Here is a 27658-nt window from a genome sequence, read left to right on the forward strand (position 1 = left end):
TCTGTGTGTGTGTGGCTCTGTGTGTGTGTGTGTGGCTCTGTGTGTGTGTGTGGCTCTGTGTGTGTGTGTGTGTGTGTGTGTGCGGCTGTGTGTGCGTGTGTGGCTCTGTGTGTGTGTGTGTGTGGCTCTGTCTGTGTGGCTCTGTGTGTGTGTGTGGATCTCTGTGTGTGTGTGTGTGTGTGTGGGTGTGTGTGTGTGTGTGTGTGTGTGTGTGGGTCTGTGTGTGTGGCTCTGTGTGGGTAGCTTTTTTTGTAGGTGGCTCTATGTGTGGGAGGCTATGTCGGTGTGAGGGTGGCTCTGTGTGTGTGAAGGTGGCTATGTGTGGGTGGCTCTGTGTGTGGGTGGCTCTATGTGAATGACTCTGTGTGGGTTGTTCTGTGTGGGTGGCTCTGTATGTGTGTGTGGGTGGCTTTGCGTGTGGGTACAAATGCAATAGGTCTCGCATTTGCGAGCGATTAAGCTATTGGCATTATAAATGACAATGCCATTTATTTATATGTTTTAAAAACAAAAACATAAATAAAACTAATGCCATGAGCAATGCCAATAGCTCTAACTTTAACAATGCAGAGACCATTGCATTGTAAATGCTTGTTAACTCTGTTGACCACTGTCCAGAGGGCAGTGTGTTTACGAATACAAACCACATCCGGCCCTTTACGTCCTACTTTCCCTTTACACATTTATACTTTGTGTTTCTGGTCATCGAACTACTGCTTTATGGAGTAAACTCAATTATTTCACAAAAGAGGGCAAAAGAAGAAGTGTGAGTGAATAGCCAGCAATGGGCTACAAGAGAGAAAGATTTTAAAATGCAGCGACCTTTTAAGGCATGGGCAAAGTGGGTTCTGAACAGCCAGCGCTGTCCCATCTAGAGTTTTGACCCTGATCACCTTGAATTATTCTTCAACAGATTGTTTTCAACACCGTTTTCCTTTAATTTATGTAGGTGATTATGTGGGAGTCTATAACAGCCATTATGCAGAGAAATGTTGTGTTTATGTTTCATGCAACATCCATAAAAAATATTTTTAGATCAAAACAGGAACTCACTTATGAGAAATGGCAGGGGGCCTTGGGGATTATCTGCAGTAATATCAGTCAGATGCAGCTGTGTTACAATATAACACACACATCCCTGTCCCTGAATATCAGATGAAAACACATTTCAAGCTTGAACCAGTGTGGCTGGGCACTCAGAGACCTGGCCAAAGCGGGCAGCAAATAGATGAAATTAGATCGCAAATTAAATCTGCTCCAAACAGGGGCCCTCAAATGCGTTTGTCCGGGGGGTCCCTAAAATCCTTAAGATGTCTCTGTGAAAATGTTTCTGACAGAATAGAAGAGTGACTGAATAGTGCATGTTGGCATATTGTGCGCTGTGCCGGCTTTAGGGCAGTGAGACCGGTGCAGCTGCACTGGGCGCTGATCTGAGGAAGGGGGTGCTGACCTCAGGGAGGAGGCGCTGTGTTTAGCAATAATTTATGATTGGAGAGATGAGGGGTACTTTTGCCTTGTGGTAGTGAGAGAATCCGAGGAGGCGGTTATGGGGCGTGGGGGCGCCAAAACTGATTGTCGCACCGGGCACCACCAGCGCTAGAGCCGGCCCTGATCCGTGGTATGATGAATCCCACCGCTGGAATAATGTTGACCCTGGCATAATAGTTTTCATTATTGGGGTAATGCAACATGTGACCGAATGGAACTCACATCTATGGTATCAAAGTTTGACATGTTGGTAGCATGAAGACATCCACTCATGGTGAAATGTTAGACTGGCATCTGTAGCATGATGGCACCGTCTTCTGACATAAAGCTACCCCTTGCACCCAGTGCAATTTCTTGGCATATTGTGGGCATCCATGCACATGCCCTGCCAGCCACATCCAAGTACGGCCAGTGATGGGGGGCTAAAGCAACAGGAACCGGAGCCATTTCTTTGTACTCCGTAATGCACGCTGGTACCTTGGGGTATGTCAGTATTTCAAACGATCAAACCATTCACTTATCAACTCACCAGTCACCTATCGAAACACTCACCGGAGTCCACAGAGAGCCAGTTGCCACTGTTATTGGGAGAGAATATATATTGCAATTGCATTTATTTAGCGCTTACTACCTCTTATGAGGCACCAAAGCGCTTTTTCTGTGAGTAGCATGCTACTCTGGAACCCATGAAGCATAAGAAGTGAATTAGTATTGTGAAAATTTGAAAGTAATTTGAGTGGAGAATATGCTAGTCAGTTATTTTGATTGAGAAGGATAGTGGAGGGATAGAGGGAAAAAGGTTTGCATTAGTATAGCGCTTACTACCCCTGACGAGGCGTTGAATCGCTTTTTCGGCAAGTAGCATGCTACTCCAAAACCCGTAAAGGATTAGTAGTGAATTAGTAGAGTGAAAATATGAAAGTAATTTTAGTCAAGTCAAGGAATTTATATAGCGCACTACATACCCAGGGGGTCTCAAGGCGCTTAGGGAGGGGAGGAGGGATTACTTGTCAAATATCCACGTTTTAAGTTGCTTTCTGAATGCTAGGTGGTTCTGGGTAAGGCGCAGGTGGGTGGGGAGTGAGTTCCATGTTTTAGCAGCCAGGTAAGAGAAGGATCTGCCTCCCATGGTGGTCTTGTTGATGCGAGGTACAGTGGCGAGGGCTTGGCTAGAAGAACGTAGTTGGCGGGGGGGTGTAGAAGGACAGTCGTGAGTTGAGGCATTCTGGTCCGATGTCGTAGAGTGATTTGTGTGCGTGGGTTAGCAGTCGGAAAGTGATCCTTTTATTGACGGGTAGCCAGTGGAGGTCTTTCAAGTGGCCAGAGATGTGTTCGTTGCGCGGGATGTCTAATATGATTCTGGCTGAGGCGTTTTGGATTCGTCGGAGTTTCTTCTGGAGTTTAGCGGTAGTACCTGCGTAGAGGGTGTTTCCGTAGTCCAGTCGGCTCGTGACCAGGGCGTGGGTGACAGTTTTCCTGGATTCGGTGGGGATCCAGCGAAATGTTTTTTTTTTTTTTTTTAATTTTTTGAAAACCTTTATTGTGCCTGAATAGAAGAACAAATACGGGCCTACAACCATCAGGCCGGTCACGAAACATCATCAGCACAAGTGCAAGCAATACGGTCCCCCCAGCAGCTGCAATAAGACTAGCAAGCATTGAACTTTACATTAGAAAGAGCTGTACCGCCGGGGGAGAGGAGGAGTGAAGGTTAATTTTTAAATTTTTTAAGCGTTTTCAGCAAAAGAAGGCAGTGAAGGAAAAATAATAAGAGGATTCGAGTCCGCACAGTGTCTTCACGCTACGGGCAGGCGACGTTATATTCTGAAAACATCAACGAAGGTTAACATCAGGTACATCGTGGCGGTGCAAAACAGTGGCAGCAATCTACTAACATTCATGCACCCCAAACATCGTCGCTCCAACCCTACCAACCCCAACCCAGTCCCGGAAACGAACCAGAGTCTAAAGCACAGAGAATAGAAAAGGAAGGCCCATAGAACCAAGAGTATATCAAATTACCCCACCCACCCTGCAACATTGTGGAGGCTACGGCCTGCCCCCCCCCCACAGAGTGCCTGTCGCCCCAGAAAACCCGAAATATAGACGAGGAAGAATAAGGAAGAAATGAAAAAGAAAAAGAACATTAATACCTTTGATATAGGGAGCGAGAGAGAGAAAATCAATCTACATTCCCAGAAAGAAAGGGGCGGGGAGGAGCCCACTCGTTACTAAAACACCCGAAGATCCCGGCCCTCCCGAGACCCACAGTTAAAACATCGGCCATTATTAAAGCATCAGTACAGTATCAAATAATCCTGCAATGCGAATGTGGAAAAACATCGTACGATATGCGCCCATTAAAAACGTTAGTCAGATCCAACCCCATCCCCTACAGCCAGCAAAATCAGTCAGCAGTGAGAGAGCAGCTTAGCCCTGGCCCGATCGTGGATGGAACTTCACGTCAACTACATCAGGAGAGCCCCTCCCCCCGTGCACATCAGGATAACATGGCTGCCTGTGAGAAGAAGCAGGATCCCAAAATGGCCACCGGCCATCAATACAAGGTCCTTTGTCCTCCATGATTAGGTCCGTTAGGGCATCAGAAAAGTACAGATTCCACGGGGAGAGGAGTGAAGGCCCCCAGTCAAAAGTCAACACGTAGGATAAGAGTTGCTCAGCAGAGTCACCCATTAAACTCGGCGGTGCAGGCAACAAGAAGGCAAGCCCAGAGGGAAGGGGAAACAATGTAGCAGTCGCGGAACTAAAGGGCTGCCAGTCGTCGGCTCCGATTGAGACATCCGCAAGGCTAGCTGCAGAGCAGGCACAGGGAAACAATGTAGCATCGTGGGGAGGCACAGGCAAACACTCACTCGGCTGGGGGCAAGCGCTGCGTTCGCGAGTCACTGTAGACATCATGGCGTCCAGCTGATCACCCAGTGCTTGGAAGCCATCAATCATCTCCGAACGGAGATCACGAAGAGCAGCCAGGATAGTGCCGTAGGATAGTGCAGGTTGATGTTCTCTTAAGGCGGGTGCCAGCGCCGGTGGTCGCAGGTCAGTGTACCGCTCCGGCAGGGCTCGGCTGTTCACGGGCAGGGGTATGGAAGCACTCCCTAGCCGCGGGAGAACAAAGGGAGTCATGGCGCCGGTAACAAAATAGCGGATCTGGGGAGGGTGCAGTAGAAGCGAGTATCGCCGAGGAGCTTCGAGACTACCAGCGGCAAAGGCAAATCAGGCACACCTCCCACAAGACGTCTCGCACCAGGCTAAGCAGCGGGAAGAGGGTCAATCGTCTGCGCTGAGTTAGGTCGCCAGGTACCGTGCACCGCTCACCTTCCCTGCGGAGCATAGAAAACACCATCGACGGGCACCTCAAAAGCGGCCGTTCCGGTACAGGCGTAGTCCGCGATGGACGTCAGCAGCAGTGCGGTGGTGATTGCCACAGATGGGAAGGCGCCGCCACTGAGTCATCTGCACTGTCCAGCCGAGCAGACCACATCCGAGCATCCAGGCGCCGCCGACGAGCGGCCATGTAGGCGAGGGTCCGGGGCGGGAATCGTACATCAAGTTTCTCCAGCACCCGAGAGCGCTAGAAGGTCGAAAGAGGAACGATGCACTCAGCTCGTCCTCACACGCATTCCGCCGCCGGATTCAACCAGGAAGATTGTCAGGATATCGTTGCGGAGCTCAAGGGCCGGCGGAGCCGGGCGACTACACGTCCGCTCCGGTCGCCATCTTGGCTCCTCCCCCGCGAAATGTTTTTTTGAGCATGCGGAGAATGTTGAAGCAGGATGAGGATACGGCGTTGACTTGTCTGTTCATTGAGAGTGAAGAGTCCAGGATAACGCCAAGGTTCCGTGCGTGGTCTGTCGGGATGGGTGCCTTCCCAAGGGCTTCCGTCCACCAAGAGTCGTCCCATGCAGAGGGGGAAGTGCCTAAGATGAGGACTTCTGTTTTATCTGAGTTCAGTTTCAGACGGCTGTGTTTCATCCATTCGGCTACTTCTTTCATTCCTTCGTGTAGGTTAGTTTTGGCGGTGCTAGGATCATTGGTGAGTGATAGGATCAGTTGAGTGTCATCTGCGTAGGAGATGATGTTGAGATTGTGTTGGCGAGCGATGGCCGCCAGGGGGCTCATGTATACGTTGAAGAGGGTGGGGCTGAGCGAGGATCCTTGTGGGACGCCACAGATGACTTCAGTGGCCTCGGACTTGAATGGTGGGAGGCGGACTCTCTGGGTCCTTCCGGTGAGGAATGAGGTGATCCATTCAAGTGCTTTTCCTTGTATTCCGATGTTACTGAGGCGTTGTAGAAGGGTGCTGTGGCAGACTGTGTCGAAGGCCGCGGAGAGGTCGAGGAGGATGAGGGCGACTGTGTCTCCATTGTCCAGTAGAGCTCGAATGTCGTCTGTTGCTGCGATGAGGGCGGTCTCAGTGCTGTGTTTTGCTCGGAAGCCAGATTGTGAGGAGTCGAGGGATTTGTTGGCTTCGAGGAAAGTGGCGAGCTGGTTGTTGACAGCTTTCTCGATGACTTTGGCCGGGAATGGAAGGAGAGAGATGGGGCGGTAATTTTTGAGTTCGGTGGGGTCCGCTGTGGGTTTTTTCAGAAGGGCGGTGAGTTCAGCGTGTTTCCAGCTTTCCGGGAAGGTGGCGGAGTTGAAGGAGCAGTTGATGACATCTCGGAGGTGTGGTGCTATGATGGAGTCTGCTTTGTTGAAGATGTGGTGAGGGCATGGGTCAGTTGGGGATCCTGAGTGGATGGAGTTCATCAGGCGGATGGTGTCCTCAGTGGAGATTGGGTTCCAGTCATTAAGGATGTTCGAGGGGGGTGAAGGTCCAGCATATGGTTGGGTGGGTTGGTCTCCGGGTTGGTTGTCGAAGCTGTTGTGGATGTCAGCGATTTTGTTGTGGAAGAATGAGGCTAGGGAGTCGCAGAGGGCTTGAGAGGGGGTGATGTCGTTGGAGTTGGCCGAGGGGTTGGTAAATTCCTTGACGATGTTGAAAAGTTCCTTGCTGTTGTGGTTGTTGTTGTCAAGTCGATCCTTGAGTGCTGTTTTCTTGGCCTTTCGGATTTTAGTGGTGAATATGTTAGCCATTTGGACTGCAAAGGAATTTGAGTGGTGGATATGTTAGTTAGTTATTTGTATTTAGAAGGATAGTGGAGCATTAGAAGAGGGAAAGGTTTGCATTTATTTAGAGCTTGCTACCCCTGATAAATTGTTAAAGTGCTTTTTTGGAAGTAGCACGCTACACATAAAGGATTAGTGGTGAATTAGTGTAGTGAATATACGTGTCTGTGTAAACATTAGCTAGAGCATTATCCATCAGCAACCACATTTTAACTGGATAATAAAAATGATTCTTCCCAAATATAACAAATGGCTCTATGGTTACCTCTCATAGCCAGACCTGCTTTTAATTGAAGAGTGAAGTTCCCTGGCTGTGTCGGAGGGGGGGACGCCTCTGCAGGCTGAAGAATGCAGACATACATCATGTCTACAAAAATCATAAAAAAAGATCAAATGTAATATTTTCTTTCAACGCAGGCAACTTTTGGCTCGAGGTTTTCCACTCAGACGGCCTTGAAAAAGAGCCTCCGGCGTTTGCCAATTACTGCTGACAAATACCATTTGGTTCTGAGCAGCGCTGCAGCAGAAACGGGGAGGGCGGCAGGCGATAAAAGGAATTCTGTTAGTCTGATGAGACTTCGCCGTGTTCACAAAATGCCGTTTAAGTTTTCTGTCAATGACAGATTCCGCGATTCGGAGCACGGAGGTAAAAAGCGCAGTTACTGAAAACGAGATGTCAGAACGCTCTGGTTTTCCTTGTGTTCTTGTTCTATGGGCATTCCATAAAAAAACAGGCACTTTAAATTCTTTGACATAGCCACGCAAGGACGTAAATCAAAAAACGATTATGAATTATTGTTGCCTGCTTCACTGTATAAAATAATAAGCACCCCTTATTTAAAATCGCTATCTATTATCCAGCAGGAGCTGGATATATTCTTACGTCATTTTTTTTTCTTTTGCATATTTTATATAACGCGAACTCGACCCGAAGGTATTGGAGCGCTTTACATGAGCGCCGTATTTACATTACATATTCAGGCACGGGGAGATTAAGTGATTTGCCCAGAATCACCCGTGCAAGTCCAGTTTCCACCAGTGGTGCAATGGTAAAGGGTTCTTTGGGCAAGATTTCTCTCAAAAGTGCCCTAGACACGTGCCTAGAAACCCTGGGCAGATTTACAAGCCCCTTGCGCCACTTTGGAGCCACTTTTCCCATGTTAAAAATGACACAAAAGTGGCGCAAGGGGCTGGTAAATCTACCCCCCCTAGGTCCAACTGCGATCCCTCATCGCTTCTCCTCGCAACAGAGCACTCTGACGTGCTGACATAAGTATCTCAGCGTCATCTCCGCCTGCAACATTCCACTGAGCCAGGGTCATGGGTGTGAGAATGTAGGAGAAAGGTTTGGGTTGGTAGATCTCAGCCAACCAGGTGTCACCTAAGGTCCGGTGGAAGAGGGTCATGACATAGTGGGGCTACGGGCGATGAATGTCAAATGTGAATTGTCCTTTTTAAGTAGTGTGATAACGTCATTCTTTTATTAACAACACCTAGAACAGTAACCATTCTTTCTTTGTTGCTTTTGTCTAAAATCTCCAAGGTTAGAAGAAAAGTGCACTTCCAAGGTCCCTTAGGGAAGTAAGCAACCGATAGACAGAGATGTAGTCCACCAATCAGAAATGAAATGAAAATAAGATTTATTAAGCGCTACAGCTGCCCTCAGGCGTCCAGGCGCTAGGACTAAAAGATGCCATTAAAAGAGCAGAGTGTTCTAATTACTGAAACAAAAAAGTTTTTAGCTGTTTTCGAAAGCTAGACAAATTGGGAGTGAGTCTCATGTACAAAGTAAGAGTGTTCCATAGCTTTGATACATTATAGGAGAAGGAACGACCTCCTGCTCTGGCTCTGTAAATTCTAGGGATCTTGGCCAGAGAAGCAGATGAAGAGCGAATCGCTTTATTGGGCAGATACGGGGAGATCAAGGAGTGATTAATTTCTGGGCCCAATTTCCAGAAAGCTTGGTGAGCAATACACAGGGATTTAAACTTCACTCTTTCCCTGATGGGCAGCCAGTGAAGAGCTCTTAGCCCAGCCTTTATTTACGTTCTTCGTGGGACTCCAAGTAGTGCGCGGGCTGCGCAATTTTGGGTGCGTTGAAGTTTTTGTAGGCTATATTCTGGTGCCCCAAGGTACAGGGCATTGCTGAAGTCCAGGCGGTAATGGACAAGTCCCTGTATAATTATCTGCTTGGCCTCAAACGGAAGAAGGGGAAGGATTTTTTTAGTCACCCTAAGGAGGCCAAAGCAGGTGGCCGACACCTTAGTAGCCTGTGTATTGAAGGTCATTGACTTATCTAACCATACCCCCAGACTTTTGATGTTGTCTCTGGGGGCAGGGACCGCACCCATGCTCATGGGCCACAACAGCTCCAAGGTGGAGGGGGCTGCCGTGCCCAAGAGCAGGAGCTCAGTCTTATCGTCATTGAGCTTCAGACAGGAGCTCACATCCAGCTCTTAACCTCCTCCAAGCACACTGCTAAATTCGGCAGTGATTGGAGACCACTCTTCTGCACAAGGGAAACCACTAGCTGGGTGTCATCCGCATAGGAAATGATGTTAATACCATGCGAACGAACAATCCCAGCCAGCGGTCTCATATATGCATTGAAGAGTGTAGGGCTCAGTGAAGAACACTGAGGTACTCCACACCCTAGAGGCCTGCTTGCCGAAACGGATGTGCCATCAAAGACCTGGAAGGTTCTGTCAGTTAGAAAAGACTTGAACCAAGCCAGGGCTTCTCCGGACACACCCAGGTCGGCGAGACTGTTCACAAGAATTTTATGATGAACCGTATCAAAAGCGGCACTCAGATCGAGGAGGATCACTGACACTGATCCCCCCCGATCCAAGATCCGCTTCGCCTCCTCCGTCACAGCTAGCAGGGCGGTCTCTGTCCCATGTTTCGGACGGAAGCCCGTCTGGGAAACATCAAGGAGATGGTTTTCCTCGAGAAACTGCGTCAAGATGGTGTTAATGTGTTTCTCGAGGATCTTGGCTACCCATGGGAGCAAGGAGATCGGGCGATAGTTGCTAGGATTGGCTGGGTCAAGGGCAGGTTTTTTCAGCAAGGGCCGTACCATGGCATGCTTCCATGCCAGAGGCACCATCCCACTCAAAGTGGAGTAAGGGTGGGCGGGCGGCTACGCTCCGTGCACGGAGTGTGCGTAGTGCCGGCTTCTACGCATTTTGCGTAGCAGGCGTAGAATCCGGCACTACGCACGCTCCGCAGACGGAGCGTAGCTGGCCGCCACCCGCCTCTCTCCCGCCCTCCCTAAATACTTTAAATTAATAGTGTAAAAGAATTAAAAGGCACTTACCTTGCCCGCCGCTGCCCGCCGCGTCCCCGGGGCTCGCTATCTTCATTGCTTCCGTCTTGTGTATTAATGCGCATGCGCGGGCGGCCGCGCATGCGCATTTCTCATGAGAAATTCGCATGCGCGGTCGCCCGCGCATGCGCATTAGTACACAAGACGGCAGCCATGAAGATAGCGAGCCCCGGGGACGCGGCGGGCAGCGGCGGGCAAGGTAAGTGCCTTTTAAGTCTTTTACACTTTTAATTTAAAGTATTTAGGGAGGGCGGGAGGGAGGCCTGCGGTGCGTAGTGGGGCTACGCGGAGTGCGGAGGTGGGCGTAGTTTCTCGCCCACTTCACGTAGCTCCGCGAAGCCCCACTACGCCCACTACGCCCAGGGTAAAAATGGAGGAGTTCAGCAATTCCATGAGAGTAGGAAAAATGGCTCTGCTGGCCAAAACCAGCGGGCCTGGAGGAGCAGGGTCGCACGGAGAGCCAGATTTTATTTGGTGTGCTAGAACCTCTAATGTTTCCAAGTTCAATAGAGGAAAATGGTCTAGCTTATTTTGGAAAGGGATTTCAGTGTCCAAGACCGGAGCAGCGCTTTGGGTGGATAGTTCAGTGACTGGGTCCGAAAGGGAAAGGTACATTTTGGTGACTTTATGAAAGAAAAAGTCAACCAGTTCATTGCATCTGGAGAGAGAGGTACTATTGTCTGCCACATGCGGGGGGGGCTTCGTCAGAGATTTAACAATTCGATATATTTCTTTGGGCTTAGATTTAGCCAATGTTATTTCCTCATTATAATGGGCTGCTTGAGTAGTTTTTATGGTGAGTTTATAGGTCCTTATGGCTTCCCTATATATGGCTTTATCGGTGGAGTCATAGGACATGCGCCATTTCCTCTCCAATCTTTTACAGATACGTTTTTTCCCCTAAGTTCTTGAGGACCTTCGTCCAACTATCTTCAGGAAGTTTGGACCAGTTTCGAATTTTACGAGACGTGAAGATAGATGGTGGAGATTTATATGTGGTCCAAGTGAAGGCTATCAAAAAATGATCCGTCCATGGTAGGCAGCTGATGGTGCTCACTCTGAGACATTCGCAGAAGTCCTTGCCTCTCAGACCCTCCTCCATACAGACCAGGGTAACCCCTTTTCTTGTGTGTGACATTGAGTAAGATGGAACAATGGGACAAAAAAGAGAGCGATAACAAACAACAGGAGGAAAACAAATCATTTTTGGAGAACTTTCACAGGCCTTCTCTCGATTGCTACACGAGTTACAGACAGCTGAAGCTGAGTGAACAGAAATATTTCAGACAAACAGAAATTAGAGTAAACGTGAAAAATAAAAACACTGATGCGTTTAGATTGAAGATGAAGGAAGAGAGATGGACAGAAGCCAGCTCTACTGCTTCATTTTGAAGTATAAAGTGACTCAGGCAGGATGACTGTTACTTAGTGTGAAAAAGGCTGCTTTAATGAAACAGGTGCAAAACTCCACTTCCACAACCTTGGCTCTAAGCCATACAGACTAGGATTAAAAACCAGGACTCACTAGACATATTACCAACTCTCTATCCCCTCCCCTTTCCCTAAGTAACCCTTAACAATGACCAAAACCCAAGTACAAATCTCCTCAACCGTCCTGCACGCACCATTGTTGCCTTTTTGTTGCTTTAAACTCCCCCCGTATCTATGACTGGGTCTAGACATGACCAAATTTCATTGCACTAAATTTAAAACAAGTTTAAACAACCAGCACCAGAGAAACCAAGTTTTTCTTTCCTCCCTTTGCGCCCCCCTCCCAGCTATCTTTCACTCTCCACTCTTTCCTAGTGACGAATGTAGCAACTTAGACGAAACACTCCTCAACTGCAGAAAATGCAATTCCATCCCAAAAACAGACAAATGCACTCTGTCGCCCCCAAAGAAATCCACAATTTCGAAGCGAATGTCCACATGCTCCAAAAAACATATTCCTTTCCTCCTACAAAATCTCCTAATTTCTCTGTTCCCTTTCCTCCTTGCCCTGTAAATTGAGTCAGGCTTTACGTCCCTCACCATTCCCTGTGTCCTAAAAACTCTGTCCACACAATCTTCATACCGGACTACACCCTTTTCAGCTCTCTCAGATCTTCTTTTAAGCACTTAAATAGCACTAATCGTTTCAACTTTAAGAAATCGTTCTCACCCAAATGGATGACTAATACGTCCGGGCAGGGACACCCTTTCGCCAAAGAGTTAAGTCTTGGCAACTACAAATACCACCTCATTCCTCCTTTACCAAACAATTTCAGCTACACAGTCATATTGTCATACCTCACTTGTTTTCCACCTTTCTTGTTTCTGCTTGGTGTCCTGCCACCTTGACAAAAGAATGCCCTCATAGCCACACATCTATGTACTCTCTTCTTGGACCTACAACACAACTTGTAACAAAACAAAACACAAATTAACACAGTTCACTCCACAGTCCATCCGACCACACGTATTTTCAGTTGTAATCCAATCTCCACCTCCCCATATGCCTGATGTATCCTCCTGCCCACCCCCTCAACCCTGCTTCTGTAGCCATTCCAATAGAAAAAGAATGGGTCTCAAACTCCTGCTCTGGAAAACCCAGCACCTTCATGGCCCTTCTCAGCTCCCCAAGCTCCTGCGATGTTGAGAACCTAGTTCCATTTGCACGTCTGAAAATCTCACCTAAACCCACACCCTACCCCAGCAGCATCATCCACCATTACATGGAAAATCATACCATCCGGGGAAGGCTCTCAAGGAAAAGCAAGTGCCCCTCCCCAAAATGATCTGTCTTTGACCTAGGTAACCAAACCTACCACATACCCTGGCACTGTCCCACCTAATACCTTCCCTCTCTTTGGACTCAACCATCTATGCCATTTGGAAACCCCCCAAAAAACAACCAGGCCTTTAACAATGAGAACATCAACTCTTGTGCCCGTCTCTGCATACCTGCGGAAGTATTTAAATCACTCATTTCAAAATACGGAGTGTCACCGGTAGCCCCACCTTGTCCTTGCTTCCCTATTCCTTTGGCCATCCTTCAAGAATTCTCCTCGCCATTTCCCCCGCCGATGGTTCGTAGGACAACTTCCTGCAAAAAGTTAAACCTGCTAACTTACCGGCTATTGTGAATGCTGACAGACCCCAATCAATTGCATAATATAGTTTACCACATCATCCCTACTGACAGGTAAGCCCTTGTCGACACACCTTTCCACCACCCCCGATGTCAAGAACTCTGCCACACACATCTGTACGACATCATAGACTCCGATAGAAAACTGATATAAGCTGTATCATGCAATGTTGCCCCCATAGGCACTCCACCACAATCAAGAGAAAAGACTCCAAGAAAGCTATGCTCCGTCCCCCTCGCTTCCAGTCCTTTGGCCACTCCTTCACACACCACTACCCTGCCAAAAAATGACAAATCCGTGCCCCTTTCTGCATCTGAGAAAAGTTCCAATGACCACTCCACCTGTTTTCCCATTCCTGCCGTAGGAATCCTATTGAATTTTTCTTAAGAACTTCTGCCACACCTTTAAATCTGCCTTCAAATGCACTCTATGATACAACAGTGATGTACCTGACAACACCATTCCCAAATGCCTAGAGGACGTCTGCCCAGCACACACAGCCTTGCAAACGAAATTGAAATGTCCTAAAAGAACCTGAATGTCTTTGACCTGTACCCTGACTTTCAACAACCTCCTGTCCAGAAACTCCTTCAACTTCTGTTTCTTATCCACAAGACGCCTGACTTCAATGTGCGTAGAATCCAATTTGATTCCCAAAAAAGGATCACTTCAACTGAGGCCAAATATCTTCTCCTGTGCCAATGGCACACCAACATTCTGCAATAACTCCTGAAACTGACCCAGCGAAGCAATCACTGCAAAAATGAACCAAAAACTTCAAACAGGGACCGACCAAGAAATTAAACAGCCCATTGGCAACAATGTATCCACAAAGAAAAAGCCAACGAACTGCATGCTTAACAACTTGTAATCTAAGGGGTGCACAGGAAGTAAACGAAAAGATGAATTGATATAACATGTTGTCATCTCGGCCCTGGCCCCAACTTATTCACGAGGGTAATTGCCAAATCCACTAAAGCATTGTGAACTTAACTGCATGCCTCCGGAATGAGATCATTGACCGAAAAACCTTCTGGCCATGATACTTGCTGAATCAAACAGAATTTGCCTGGTTCCTTTTTTTTAGGGATGACAACAATCAGTGACACAATCAAATTGTCTAGCGGACAAGCCTCAAATGGGCCTTCCATGTGCCCTTACCTCACTCCCTTCAAATGTTTTTTCAAAATAAACTCTTCATGCCCTCCAATTGACTCTAAAGTCTCCTCCATGTTCTTTCCAGCAGACCCTCATACCACAACCTAAAACCATCCTCGAAACCTTCAAACAGCAACACTTTCACCTTCCATGTCCCAAACCTCGACAGGCAGTGTCATAATCTATGAACCTTAACTGGAGTACGTGCCTTTTTCCAAAAGGATTTTGTCCCCCTCTACCCTTGCCTCTGTCACTGTTGCTCTGCCATTGTCCCCCTGTATATATCTGAGGTCCTCAACCTGTTCCATGTGGTCCACACTGGGTGACCATTTGCTTCCCACCACAATTGAAATTTTTGTGGTGGAATTTGCAGTATTCCTGCAAGAACGTGCCTCGTTATAGGACCAACAAGCGACAGTATTCCCTTGTTGTCCCCCCCTGCTGTACCCAACACTGTTTGAGTGGAACATCCCCGAAAGGGCTTATATATCACCAGCCACTCAAATGTCGCATAAGTAGATGAAGCTGGCTAATCTTGCAAGAAATGTTCATTGGCGGGCTGTCCCCACACCCCATCTGCATCTTGTGCTAGCCTGGCCCTGAACTCCTCATGAAACATCACTAAGGCTTATCCTCCAAAATGTATCTGCGCTTTCTTAACTACTTTTATATACTTGAACAATGCAAAACATTGTTCGCGGAATTTTTCACAATAGACATTCAAATAAATCAAAAAGGCTGCCGTCCAATTTTCAATACATATGAAGACCTTTGGACATCGGGAAAGCTCATATTCTTCCTCTTCAGAACCCTTCTTTGCCCTTACCTCTCTGTGCAACTGTTTAAATACTCCCATGTATTACCTTTTGCATATGCACTCCTTTGTTGCAAGTTAGGGTGCCCTCAATGGCGTCGTAACTCCCATGTAAGGCAGTTTCTAACACTTTATCTCTTTGCTCTTCTTCATATCTTTGTTTTCTTTCTCCCTTTCCTGTTCCTGTGTCCTTTCTAGCCTCATCCTTCCCTTCTCCTCCTGCTGCTATTGCATCTGTACCTATTCCTTAGTCTTGCACATTCTTATCCCGGGACAAACAAAGTCCTGAACGCCTAGGTGGCCTGCCTCGACAGGGTACCCCCGCCGGCTATAAGACTCCAAGCTGCAACAAATCAGCCCCTTCCTGCTTTCTCCAGCATTAAGGCAGCCTCTACCACTTTCCTGTGGGTGTCGCTTGCCTTGACTCTAATGCCCATACACTTACTGCCCTGCCACAGATCTCAGAATCTGTCCCTTCCAATCGGTGTGTCTGCTACTAGGATTCAAAATGGGTGACAGGTCCCCAAATACCTTCAACCTATGTCCTTAGGCTCTGCCTCCCACTTATATGGCCAATGTTCTTTCCCGCCGCCCCTGGACCCTACCACATGCCTGAAGATGTGAAGGGGGGCAGGGAATGCTACTGTCCCCCACCCAAACCCCCATTCTCGACTCACCAGCATGAAATAAATGAGGAACAAATGCGGAGGCTTGGAAGCAAAATTAAAAATGCCTGGAACAAAGCTCTTTTTGATAATTCCATCAAGATTTCAACACCTGTGGCTTTTGAAGAAATGTCCTTCCATTTTGTTAGTGACTTTGACAACATGTCAGTGTAAGAAGAGGACACAAACCCTTCATTCTTACCTGTGGAGATAGATCTTCTTTATGCTTTACATCCTTAAACACAAAGTATTCTTCCTCTCTGAGAAAAATTGTGATCTGAAGTCTTCCTGACTGAATTTGGAACCCCTAAATTGGGACTTCAATTTATACATGCTGAGATTTTGAAATAAAAAAAATGGAGATTGTGAAAAAAGATTGGGAATTTATTTTCCCCACTGCCTCATGGTGATCCTCTGCAGTTCGGGGGCAAGTAATCGGTCTGGCAGAGAGGTTCAGCAGTAAGTGGTTTGGTGGACATGGAAACTGGACGACATAGTGGTATTCCGCAAAGATGGATAGGGGTATGGTATCACTGTGCGGCCCAGTCCAACATGGCTTTTGTGACTTTTCATTCACAGGCATCACAACTGTGACGGTCTCAGTCAAAGACTAAAGATATGATCTGAACTGTCACAAACACTGCTTTTAGGAAGCAGTGTCAACATTAAACAAGCCTCCACTGCAGTACGTTGCCTCATCTTTTCTGTGTTCTAACAATTCCTTGCCTTCCTCAATTCATGTTGCCTTCCAATTAATTACTGGTAGGACATTCTGGTCATCTAGTGTCCTTATCTGCAGGCTATTCTTATCAACAATACAGCATGGAACCAGACTGCAAGTACCACCCAGGGTTTGTTTTCTCACCACTGAGAGGTGGCGAGTGATCATGCCACAGTATGCATTTCAATTGCTTTGCCACTGATTGGTTGTTTATGTTTTATTTTGATGCATTGCCCACTGTATTTTACAGGTCCTGGTGTGGTGGTGAATGAATGTGTTTCTATCTACCTTCCATTTCCCTGCTCCACTCCTGTCCCACAGTCTGGCTCCTCAGTTCCACATATGGTATTAGAGAAATATTTTTCTTAGGTTACAGGGATACCTGAGGATTGTCTTCAAGAGCCCTATCTCATACATGGTCCTGAGAATGTCCCATACCCTAATCAACAAATACTTTTGTAACTATTACTCAAGGTATTGAGGGCACAAAAAGGGAGCTAAAACAGCTCAACCGAAAGGAGCAATGCTTCTTTGTATGGTTAGAAGTAAGATGCATAATATCCCACTAACCCAGGAGACCGAATCTGAACTCATATGTGTGGGAGATCACACTGCCATGACTTTCAGTGTTGTCACACAAGAAACTGCTTGTTGTTCACACTAGGCAGACACATTGAAACCCTAACTGTGGATGTCATTGATACATCAACTTTTTCTGGTATTCTAAGTGCTACTTGGATAAGGAAGCACAATCCTGAGCCCACCCTCCTTACATTCAGCAAACATTTATAGACCCATCCCATCTGTCTCTTCCTGAACTAACCATTTTACTCGAATGTACAATCATTATTATTTCAATTGTGTTATGTCATTCTCTTACTGCTTCTGATGTAAAATGTTGAGTTATGTGTAAAGCTGCTGAATACCCAGAGGCTGAGCTGTATATGAGAATGTTAAATGACTAACTAAATAAGTATATTTACCTACGCAGAGAATATCATCAGAATTTGTCTTGCTCAGTGCAGAGACTGTTCCTCTGTCAAGTGTTTGATGCTAACTGTAATACTGGCTACTGTAGATCCGGAGCAGCAATAGATCACACTTCAGTAAAAACGCTGCTCCCCTGTTGTGACTAGTAGGATATCTTAATTGAAAATGGAGAGGACCTGCATCCTCACCGGCCATATGATTGTGAAATATACTTGGTCCCCTTCGCAAAAACGACATTGCGGCCAAAGTTATGCATGAAGTCTAAAAGAAGAAACTGTACTGAAGCATAATACAAAGGACAACCTGACAAGGCATTTCATAATACATGTATCTTTAAAGGCTCAGCTCTACATTCTTTGTACCCAAACCTCATGGAGAACACAGGCTCTGTATCAATTATTAAATAAAACCAAACAGCATCTAGGATAATCTAGCATTCATTTTAGTCTTTGGGGACCAGTTGCAATCTGCCAAACATTCAACAAAGTTAAATTTGATGGCAGCATATAACTTGGTAACAATCATTAAATGCAAAGGATGGAAAACAACGTATAATACAAAATACAAGACCCCAGGTATCTGGTTATATCATTCAGCCTGTGCAATGCTCTTGCTGTTATTATTAATCATCTGACTAATGAGATCATGTGGAATATTCTGATGCATTGATATTGCTCTATTCAGGTGATGTTCTGGCATTTCTCCCTTGCTCTCCAACAACCATGTTCAAGAAGCTTTGTTTCATCTCTGACAAACATTCCTTATATATTTAACTGCCCGCCATGGTCCAGCACCCATTCCCGGCCACTATATTAGTAGCACTAGGGCTGAGCGGACATGCACAATGGCCTGCAGAGGATGGCATGCAGCAAGAATGGCAGCCAAGCAATCCTAAAGGAGTGCACAGACCTTTGGTGCACTGTTGTCTGATCACTGTCTTGGGTGTAGCTGGTGAATTGTCCAGTCTATGCTCCTGCTCTGCAGCAATACATCACATGTTTGCCCTCTCTCATTTAATTCACTGTGTGCAGCAGTGTCTGCCTTAGTTTGCTAATTCTTCATGGCCCTGTCTCTGTAATAACGAAGCACTTACAGATATAAAAGGGTAAGGCCTATTAGCTTTGCCAATTCTTGTTTTCTGTGAAACCACTTGATTTATATCATCCAGATTGCCCGTTAGGGGTTACAACCATAATGAAGAACCACAGATATAACAAATTTAGACCTATTGACTTAGCAAATTTTAGTTTTCTGTGAAGTCAGTGGTGTTACACTGATAGATTATGAGTCAGAGGTCTGAATAGTGCAGATACAGGCTGCTGTCATCTGTGTTATGAGAATGAAACACTTGCATTTTGTCTGAAGATGTGCAGGAATTTCTCTGTTCCATGAATAACTGACGATTCTACTACTGTCTGAGGTGGAATTCCATATGATTGATCAAAATATTAATCAATCCCTGGTTTCAGTGGCTTGCGTGTTGTGTATGAAGGATGCATCAGATCTGTGCTTCTTCCTCTGACAAGAGAACTTGTTTGTGCAGGCGGTTTTTCTTATGAGCCCCTGCTGAGAGGGTTTTGTCTTAGGTTCATTCCAGCCCTGAAGAGGTTAGCCCTTTTTTCTGTCTGATGGTCCCAGTCTGGTATACAAGTGGGTTACACTCTTTTCATTTGTAGCGTGGGCTACTTTTTCCCAAGAACTGGATGACAGAAAATGTAATCACTGTGAACACCAATATGGTCAGACTAGATATTCTTGTGTTAATCACCTTCATGAGAAAAAGCATTCTTTCTTTTCATTCATATCACTAAGTCATGGTAAAGTACTTTAATCCACCTGCTTTTTCCATAATCATAGTGGACGGGTTATGGTTCCTTTTCCTTGCCTTGGTGGTCAGTGAAGTAAAAGTCTGCAATTTGGTAATCCATTAGTCTGAGGTGTTTCCTCTCAGTGGTGGATCAATTGTACTTGCTTAATAAAATATTTGGGATGAGGAATCCTACATGCTATTTATTCTTGAACTCCCTTACTATCTCGCCAGAACAATGTGAAGCCACTACATTATTTTATTCACCTTAGTAGAATAACAAGGTGGAAGAGAGACAACTCTGAGCGCACATCACACAATACTGCTAGGCGCATATCTGTTGGAACAAAGGGGCATATTTACAAGGGCTTATCGCCACCAGAACATCACTTTTATGGTGTTCTAGTGCTGATAAGCCCTTCAACTTATTTACAACTTAACACCACCTTGTAAAAATGGTCCCTTTTCAATCAGCACTTAGTGTGAAAGGGGCGGGCAATAGATGTTGCTGTGGGCGTTCCGCCGCAATACCCAGTGCTTTTTTGGTGCAGCCTCCTATTTACAAGGGTGGCTTAAATATGGGGCAGCACCAAATATAAGATCAATGAAAACCTGGTCGTAACCTGGCCAAATGAGGAGAAATTATTAATTTCTCCTCGTTTTTGCTGTTTCTATGTATGCTGTATTCTGCAGCCCGCTTAGAAACAGCAAATCACCAATAGTATTGTTCATGTGCAGGAAGGTGTCCCTCCCTGCACACTAACAATCATTAAACATTAACGAGTTGCAACTTCTATGTGTGCTGCAGCACACATAGGATTTACAAATCACTATCATGGATGGTTTATGTGCAGGAAGGAACACCTTCCTGCGCATGAAGAATAATTCCCTGCAATGCTTGGTGCAAGGGTGCCTGCGTTGGCGCTAGGGAGCTAGATTTACTGCCAGCACTAGTGGAAACTTCTTGTGAATCCGGTGCATCCCTGCATTTTTAAACTGATGGAGCACAGTATCAGCAATTTTGGAACTGCACCGTGCTCCACCAGTTTATTGTTAATATGCCCCTTAGTTTGTTGAATGCCGTCAACGACATAGAAACCGACCTATCTGTTCTGCATTTCGATCCAAGCATCACTATTACGCAACCTTTGAAATTGGAGAGGCGCTTTGTCATAGTTTTAAAAAAATTAACTATTGTTTCAAGTTGGTAAACAAATATGAAGCATACAAAGGATCATATTTGAAATAAATAAAGAATTTTAAAACAATATATTTCAATAGACTAAATAACGTTGATTTTATATAATAAGTGCATAGCAACTAGAAAAATCTTACTCGCTACAACACAGACATTCGTGTAGATTTGAAAGACCCTGTGGTAGCCTGTGGAGAAAGTGAAGGTTCCAACATTTAGGTAGAGTTGAAAGTCCCTGTAGTAGCCTGTGGAGAAATTATGGTTCAGACATTTAACTAGATTTGCCAGTCTCTGTAGTAGCCCGTAGAGAAAGGGACATTTCCGGCATTTAGGTAGAATTGAAAGGCCCTCTGGCAGTTTGTGAAGAAAAGGAAAGTTTAGGCATCCAAGTAGATTTGAAAAAGCCCGTAGAACCTGTGAAGAAAGGAAAGGTTTCAACTTTAAGGTACATTTAAAAGACCCTGTAGTGGCCTGTGGAGAAAGGGACCGTTTAGACATTTAGGTAGATTTGCTTTCCTCTGTAATAGAATATAGAGAAAGGGAAGATCCATAAAATGACGACTTTAAGTCAGCACCGGTTGCATATTTCATTATTGCAGCTATCTCAAGTTCCATAAAGACTAGTGTGGTTACCGAAAACACAGGAAAATATTATTTAATTGAGAGTTGATCACTTCTGTTTTCAAAACACCAAAGAAAACTCCTTCTGGAGGCCGGGAAACTGAATTTCTGTTTCGTTTAAGGTGTTTGATGGTGACTCTATCTCTGTCTGAAATTGCCACATTGTGTCATGAGAGGGCACTCTTTTACAGCAGGACAGCAATAACATGATTAAACTAATTGATTAATGGGGTGAAAACTCCTTACGCTCACACGCTTTTCTTTGTACTAATTTTGTCAAAATAGTTGGTACAATTGGGAAGCAAGTATGTGCATAGTATGTGAGGACGGGCATAATCTTGATGGAATTAAGCCCTCTTCATAGACGGAGGAGGCAAGCCACAATGCATTTGTTAAATCGCTCTACACCCTCGATTTTAGAGACAGTGGAGCTTAAACCTATTGGGGCTGAGATCCTGCATCTATGCTCATCAGAACCTTCAATGCTCACTATCTGTATCTTTAGCATACTTTGAGTTAAACGATTCTTCGCTGGAGGCTCCCCAAGCAACCTCAAGAAGAATTGTTCCTCTATTGCTTGTTGTGGGCTTACAATATTCCTATTCCGATAAATCGATTAAATGTAGCTATGAACCAGAAAGAGTGATATAGTAAAACTATAAAATAATTTCAAAAATCAGTAGATAGATAGATAGATAAATTCCTTTATTCGGCATTATACAAAACACCATAAAAGTTCAGTTAAAATGCTAATGATACAAACAATCTTATAATCTATACAGGAAGAATTTTTTTTAAAAAGGGTACAGCAATCTTCATTACAATTCTTTAAATTCAATAATCTGGTGACCAGTTGACTATGGGACTTTGAGACTTAGGTGGAGACCACAACTACCCCGAATGATGAAAATTTGAAGTTTATTTATTTTCCCATATCTGCTTTGTGGTAGGGCATGGAAATAAACAAACAGCATTAAGAGCTGCATGAGAAAACTGTATATCTGCATAAATTAAATTACAAAAGGATTGGGCCTCATACGCTATGGATATATTCTTACAGGTTGTTCTAAAAAAAAAAAAAAGGAAGGTTTTTGTTTCTTGATCTGCTCCAGGGAGATTGGAAATGCCCTGAGCTATAATTTCCAATGTTGAAGTTATTTCGTAATTACTGTTGAAAGCATGTCACTGAACACCATTGTATAGATTTACTATTCGTTCATGCAAGGCAACGCTGCGCCAGAGTTGCTACAGTGCCTTGTGTCAAAGGGAGAGAGAAAAACTTTAACCAAGACAGTTAACGACATGAAGGGTTAACCTTGACATCAAATAAGTTAAAAAAATGGGGAATTAAAAATATAAGACCTGAAGATACCCTGGGAGGCCATTAGCAGGGTCTGAAACATGTTAACTAAAGAATCGGGTGCAAAGGCAAAAATCCCCTCTGACGTGCACCCAACAGTGAGTTTTTAAATCATACCAAAAGAACCCTAAAATAAAGAGAAACTGGGGGGTTCTTGAGTATTTTAATTTAGATAAAAAAGACCCTGTCGGGAAAATACATTCAAAGTGCTCCCTGAAAGGGAGAGCCCATCCGGGTTTATAGGGACCAGGGTGAGACCTGATGATGAAGCATGCCACCAATAGGATGTATGAGGGTCCCCTAAAAAAAATGTTGTTTCCTTGGATTGGAAAAAGAGTAGGGACAACCAGAGTAAGAACACCCATGAAAGTGTGGCAGGATTGTTTCGTGTGATTTATTGTTACTAAGGAAGATACTATCCTGTCCTTTCTCCTATAGAAAACACCCTTCTTCCCTCCCCAGACATCTTTCTGGGTAATAAGTGACATTGATAGACAGAAATGTGCAGTAGCTACTAAGATATGGTGTTGTTTTGCCTCTCTCCCAGTGCTGGCGCCATAATGCAAGGATGTGTGCGTTCTCTTAAGCATAGGTCTTGTGCTGTGAGGGGTCCCTGTCAGGTCAAAAACTGTTCTTTCAATCAATCAAACAGCTTGTAAAGCACAACTACTGACCCATAAGGGCCTCAAGGCACCGGGGGACTGCTGGTCCACAGAGGCGCTGTGGTTCAGTTGAAGAGCCAGGTCTTGAGGTCCTTCCTGAATTTGGGCAGTGACGGTGATTGCCTGAGGTGGAGAGGCAGGGAGTTCCAGTTCTTTGATGTGAGGTAGGAGAAAGATCTTTCTGCGGTTGTGGTCTTGTGGATACATTGGACAGTAACCAGGGACAGTTAGGCGGATCGGAGGTCTCTGGTGGGAACATTGAATGCGAGGTACGCAGGTCCTGCATCATATAGGGCTTTGTAGGCGCATGTGAGGAGCTTAAAGGTGATTCTTTTGTTGACTGGGAGCCAGTGGAGGTCTCTTCGGTGGCTGGTGATGTGGCTGTGGTGGGGGTTGTTGAGAATGAGCCTGGCAGAGACGTTCTGGATGTTTTGCAGTTTCTTGAGGAATTTCTGGGTGATGCTGGCGTTGAGTGCTTTGCCGTAGTCGATTCAGCTGCTGACGAGTGCGTGGGTGACTGTCTGTCTGGCTTTGGTGGGGATCCCTTTGACAGTGGCGTCACTATGGAGGTGCGGGGGGTGCGGACCGCACCGGGTGTCACCCCATCATGGGGTGACACCAATCTGGTTACGCTGCTGGCTCGCTGTGTAACACAAACACAGCTCTGCAGTGCAGCCAGAAGTCTGCTCTGCTGCTTTATTATAGTGCAAGCGAACGCACCTGTTACCCACCGTCCATGTTCCCAAGTGCTAATCTTTCAGCCTCGACCCACGCTATTCAGTCCTCTGCCACTTACAGGGTAAGGAGATGAGGGTGCCTCCTCACTGTTATCCACACACCTATCTGATCAGGGTCTCACTCTGCTCATGCATGTGATGTAATATTTACGAAATTGAGTCTAGATGTCATTTCCTGCAGGCAGGCTGAGTCCTAGTAATGTAACTTCTGGAAGGTGCTTGTATGCACAGAGCGTGTATGACTGGTATCGAAGTGTCTGTCATAACTTGCCTATCTAAAAATGTGTTAAACACTCTGGCACCCTTGGCTAGGGTCACGAGAGTGCCAAAAACAAATGAGAAAAAAAGAGCATCCAGAAGGTTTGTCTCCAAAGACCAAAGCCATTTTCCTCTGACTAGCCCGGGAGACATTCACAGCTTTTAACAGTGGAACACTACGAAAAAGTATTTTTGTACATTAAGGGGATGTATAGAAATACATGACTTCCGAAGTCAGAACGTGAATCCGCGCCTCCGTTTCTCAACTCCCTGGGTCATACGGTAATTCTGGAATTTCAGCAGAACCCGTGGCACCTTGGACCAGAAGACATGTCTCACTGTATCATCATCATCATAGTAAACTTTATTTCGATTCCGAGAAACAGAATCATAAAAGTATGAGCAGATTTAAAAGAAACATTACATATTTACACAAATTTAAAAAGGACCATACAATTAAATTTTCATCCATAAGCATATTATAATACCATCAGTTGATTTACAGTACATTTGGGATCGATGTATATTAAAATGTCACATATATTAAAAATGAAATTTTAACAGTGTAAGTGCAATTAATATTGGTCTGCACACTGATCTCATAAATATAGATCAAACACATATTCCATAGTAATAATCAGTATCGATTTCCAACGGTGAGGGCCACTCTGATAAAACAGTATGAGTTTATCCGTCAGTGGAAAAAAAACGGCTTATGCAGTAAAATTCAGCAAGAGCAGTGGGCTGAGAAAGTGAAAATGGCTCGTGTACAAAAACACCGAAATCTTTTTTCTCTCAAAGGTATTCCTAATTCCACGCTAAAGGAAAAGATGCTAAGTAGAAAAAGAGTGTGTGGGTTTATACCTGTCACACACAAGTCTCTGGTTTGCGCAGAATAGTGATATAACTTGCAAAAGGTAATACACAAAAGTAAGCATTCTTTATGGCCCCTGCTGCGAAGGAACGGAGAGGGGCTCAGGCTTTTTCTGCTGCTGCAGCAGTTCAGGGAATGAAAGAATAAAGGAGTGAATGAAAGACGAATCAGGCACAGCACTGAAAACCGAAAGTCTTGGCAGAGTGAGTGAGGGCATCCTTGTGGGTGTAATAAACGTTTCCTTGGAAGGCAACAGAGAATTTAGACTGAAGTAAGTCAGACCCTCAGCATTTCTTCCTGCGCAGGTGAGAAAAGACAGAGGCCGTTAATGGGGCAGAGAATGAATGTCATCTCCTTACAAGTTTGTAAAACCCCATTGTTCATGGTGCTGTTATTGTGCTGAAGACAGTGCAGGGGCAGATGTCTGATTTTTTTTTTACATCCTTTGAACATTTTGAACTTCAGTGGCGCAGGGTATTTTATTATGTCAACATTAAAAAGCGAGGTAACCTTAAAAAGTGGTATTACTGATGGTACCAGTCTGCTACAGCACGTGACACTGCTGGGATAATACCAAGGTACTGAGTATTATGATTTCATATACCCACAGCCCTCTGAGTGACCTGCTGGTACCTGGACTTTAGGCCCCTTATGGAGTTCAGTTTATACTATTTTACCTGCTGCCATATTTCTCCTTCTGTGGGTTAAAAGGTTTAGTGGTGCAACTCTGTCAAACAAGAGGGGGGGGTGGGGGTGATTCTACAATCACTAATCAGCAGCGAGTAGCGCTTTACATAGCACCAGTTGCATTACATGAAGACACATTAATTTTTTGTTAGGCACGGGGAGATTAAGTGATTTGCCCAGAATCACAGGATGTTCAGCGTCATTGCCGAGACTCGAGCCCATGCGGTAAGTCGTGAGGGGGTGACACCATGAGTTACCCGCACCGGGTGACACCAACCCTAGTGACGCCACTGCCTTTGAAGATCTTTTGGAGCAGGCATAGCATGTGGAAGCAGGATGATGAGACAGCATTGATCTGGCCGCTCATGTTGACTGAGGAGTCCAGGATGATACTGAGGTTCCATATGTGGTCTGTCGGTGTGGGGGAGTGTACCGTTGAAGGAATGCCACAAGTCAGGATTTCTTCTGGAAGATAGACTTTATTTTATAAGTCCAAGTCATGTAAATAAAGGACTCACAGCCGAGCATCCTAGTTCAAAGAAAGATCAGAGCAGAATGCCAGAATAGGATTCTAGAATAGAAGAGACAGACAGAGTAGAGGTAGAGATAGAAATAGAAGAAATATAAGAAGAGAACATTACACATCTTCCCCTTTTATGGAGAAACATAAATGAATTTTTTTTTCAATTACATCAAATTAAGTAACATAATAAAATACAACATTCATGAAATAAATTTAGGATAAAACAAAATCCTTAAAATGAACTGGTAAATTAAAAATTCTTTTTGAAGGTAAAATGGAAGGTGAAACAGAAACATCAGCAACATTTTCAGAAGGCGATGTGGAAGTAATGATATTACTATGCAAATTAGATGATGTAACATTTGAAACAGAAACATCAGCAACATTTTCAGAAGGAGATGTGGAGGCAATGACATTATTATGCAAATTAGATGATGTAACATTTGAGGAAGAACTAGAATTCTCAAACAAAATATAATCATCCAAATTATGAGTAATCGCAGTTTTGTTATAAATTGCAGCTTGCTCATCAGAGATAGTAACAAGTCTGTTCTTGTTCCACCATTTCCCATCCTGAAGCAAACAAGAACTGAGTCCAACCTTAGATATCTTGAGAGGAGAAGAGAAATAAGATTCTCCTTTCTTGACAAGAAAAGGTTTCTTGATAATTACATGCGAACCAGAACAAAATGTTGTAGATTGAGCATGTTTTCGAACATCAAAATGATATTTCTGTTTGCTTTGTGCTACAGCAACAGATTTACGTAAAATAGTATCTTTGTCAGTATTGGTGACATATCTTGAAGAGGAATTAGAAGAATGTCGCTCTAACCAAAAGGAAGAAGTAAAGAACAACATTTTCTGCCCATTCAGTTAGTTGTCGAATGAGGTGAGTTGTGATATGCATTGACTTTGTTTTTAAGAAAAAGATTTACATCTAACCCAGAAGATAGAGCAGTCTGAACACCTTCTTTGAGAAAACGGTTTGCTCTTTCAACTAAACCATTAGCAGCAGGACTGTATAAGGCTACTTGAACATGCTTAATATCCATGGATTTTAAGAAATCTTGCATGGCATTTGATACAAAATGAGTACCATTGTCTGTAATGATCTCTTTTGGAAAACCTTCAGCAGAAAAAACATTTTTGACAAATAGTAACACAGAATTGGTCGAGGCTGATTCAACAAAAGAAAAATAAATCCATTTGGAGAAATAATCAATCAGGACCAATAAAAATCTTGATGAGGTGGGTAACAGATTAAAAGGTCCAGCAAAATCCAAAGCAACCTTCATCCAAGGACCTTCAGGCAAAGAAACACGACGTAGAGGATTTTGTGTCGTCTTCCAATGTTTGTCAGAGACAACGCATTGAGGACACAACTCAACAAAAGAATAAACTTGAGCATTTAAAGAAGGCCACCAGTAATTTTCCCTGAGTTTCTTACAAGTAGCAGTGACTCCTAAATGTCCTGTATGTGCAATCAAAATGAGTTTATTCTTAAGAGAA

The 27658-nt window shown here is 44.8% G+C and overlaps 1 protein-coding gene across 1 annotated transcript in view; it reads left to right on the top strand.

The window, feature by feature from the left end:
• The window catches only part of LOC147698787 (uncharacterized), a 59855-nt gene extending 32829 nt beyond the window's left edge, over positions 1-27026 (top strand). Inside the window, exon 5 of the mRNA XM_086936274.1 lies at positions 26902-27026. Within this exon, the coding sequence (XP_086792400.1) occupies positions 26902-27026 (125 nt within the window). The remainder of the gene's footprint in view (positions 1-26901) is intronic.
• The last annotated feature ends 632 nt before the right edge of the window (positions 27027-27658 follow it).

The sequence above is a fragment of the Lissotriton vulgaris genome, chromosome 8 (genome assembly GCF_964263255.1).
Source record: "Lissotriton vulgaris chromosome 8, aLisVul1.2, whole genome shotgun sequence".
Lineage (NCBI taxonomy): Eukaryota > Metazoa > Chordata > Amphibia > Caudata > Salamandridae > Lissotriton > Lissotriton vulgaris.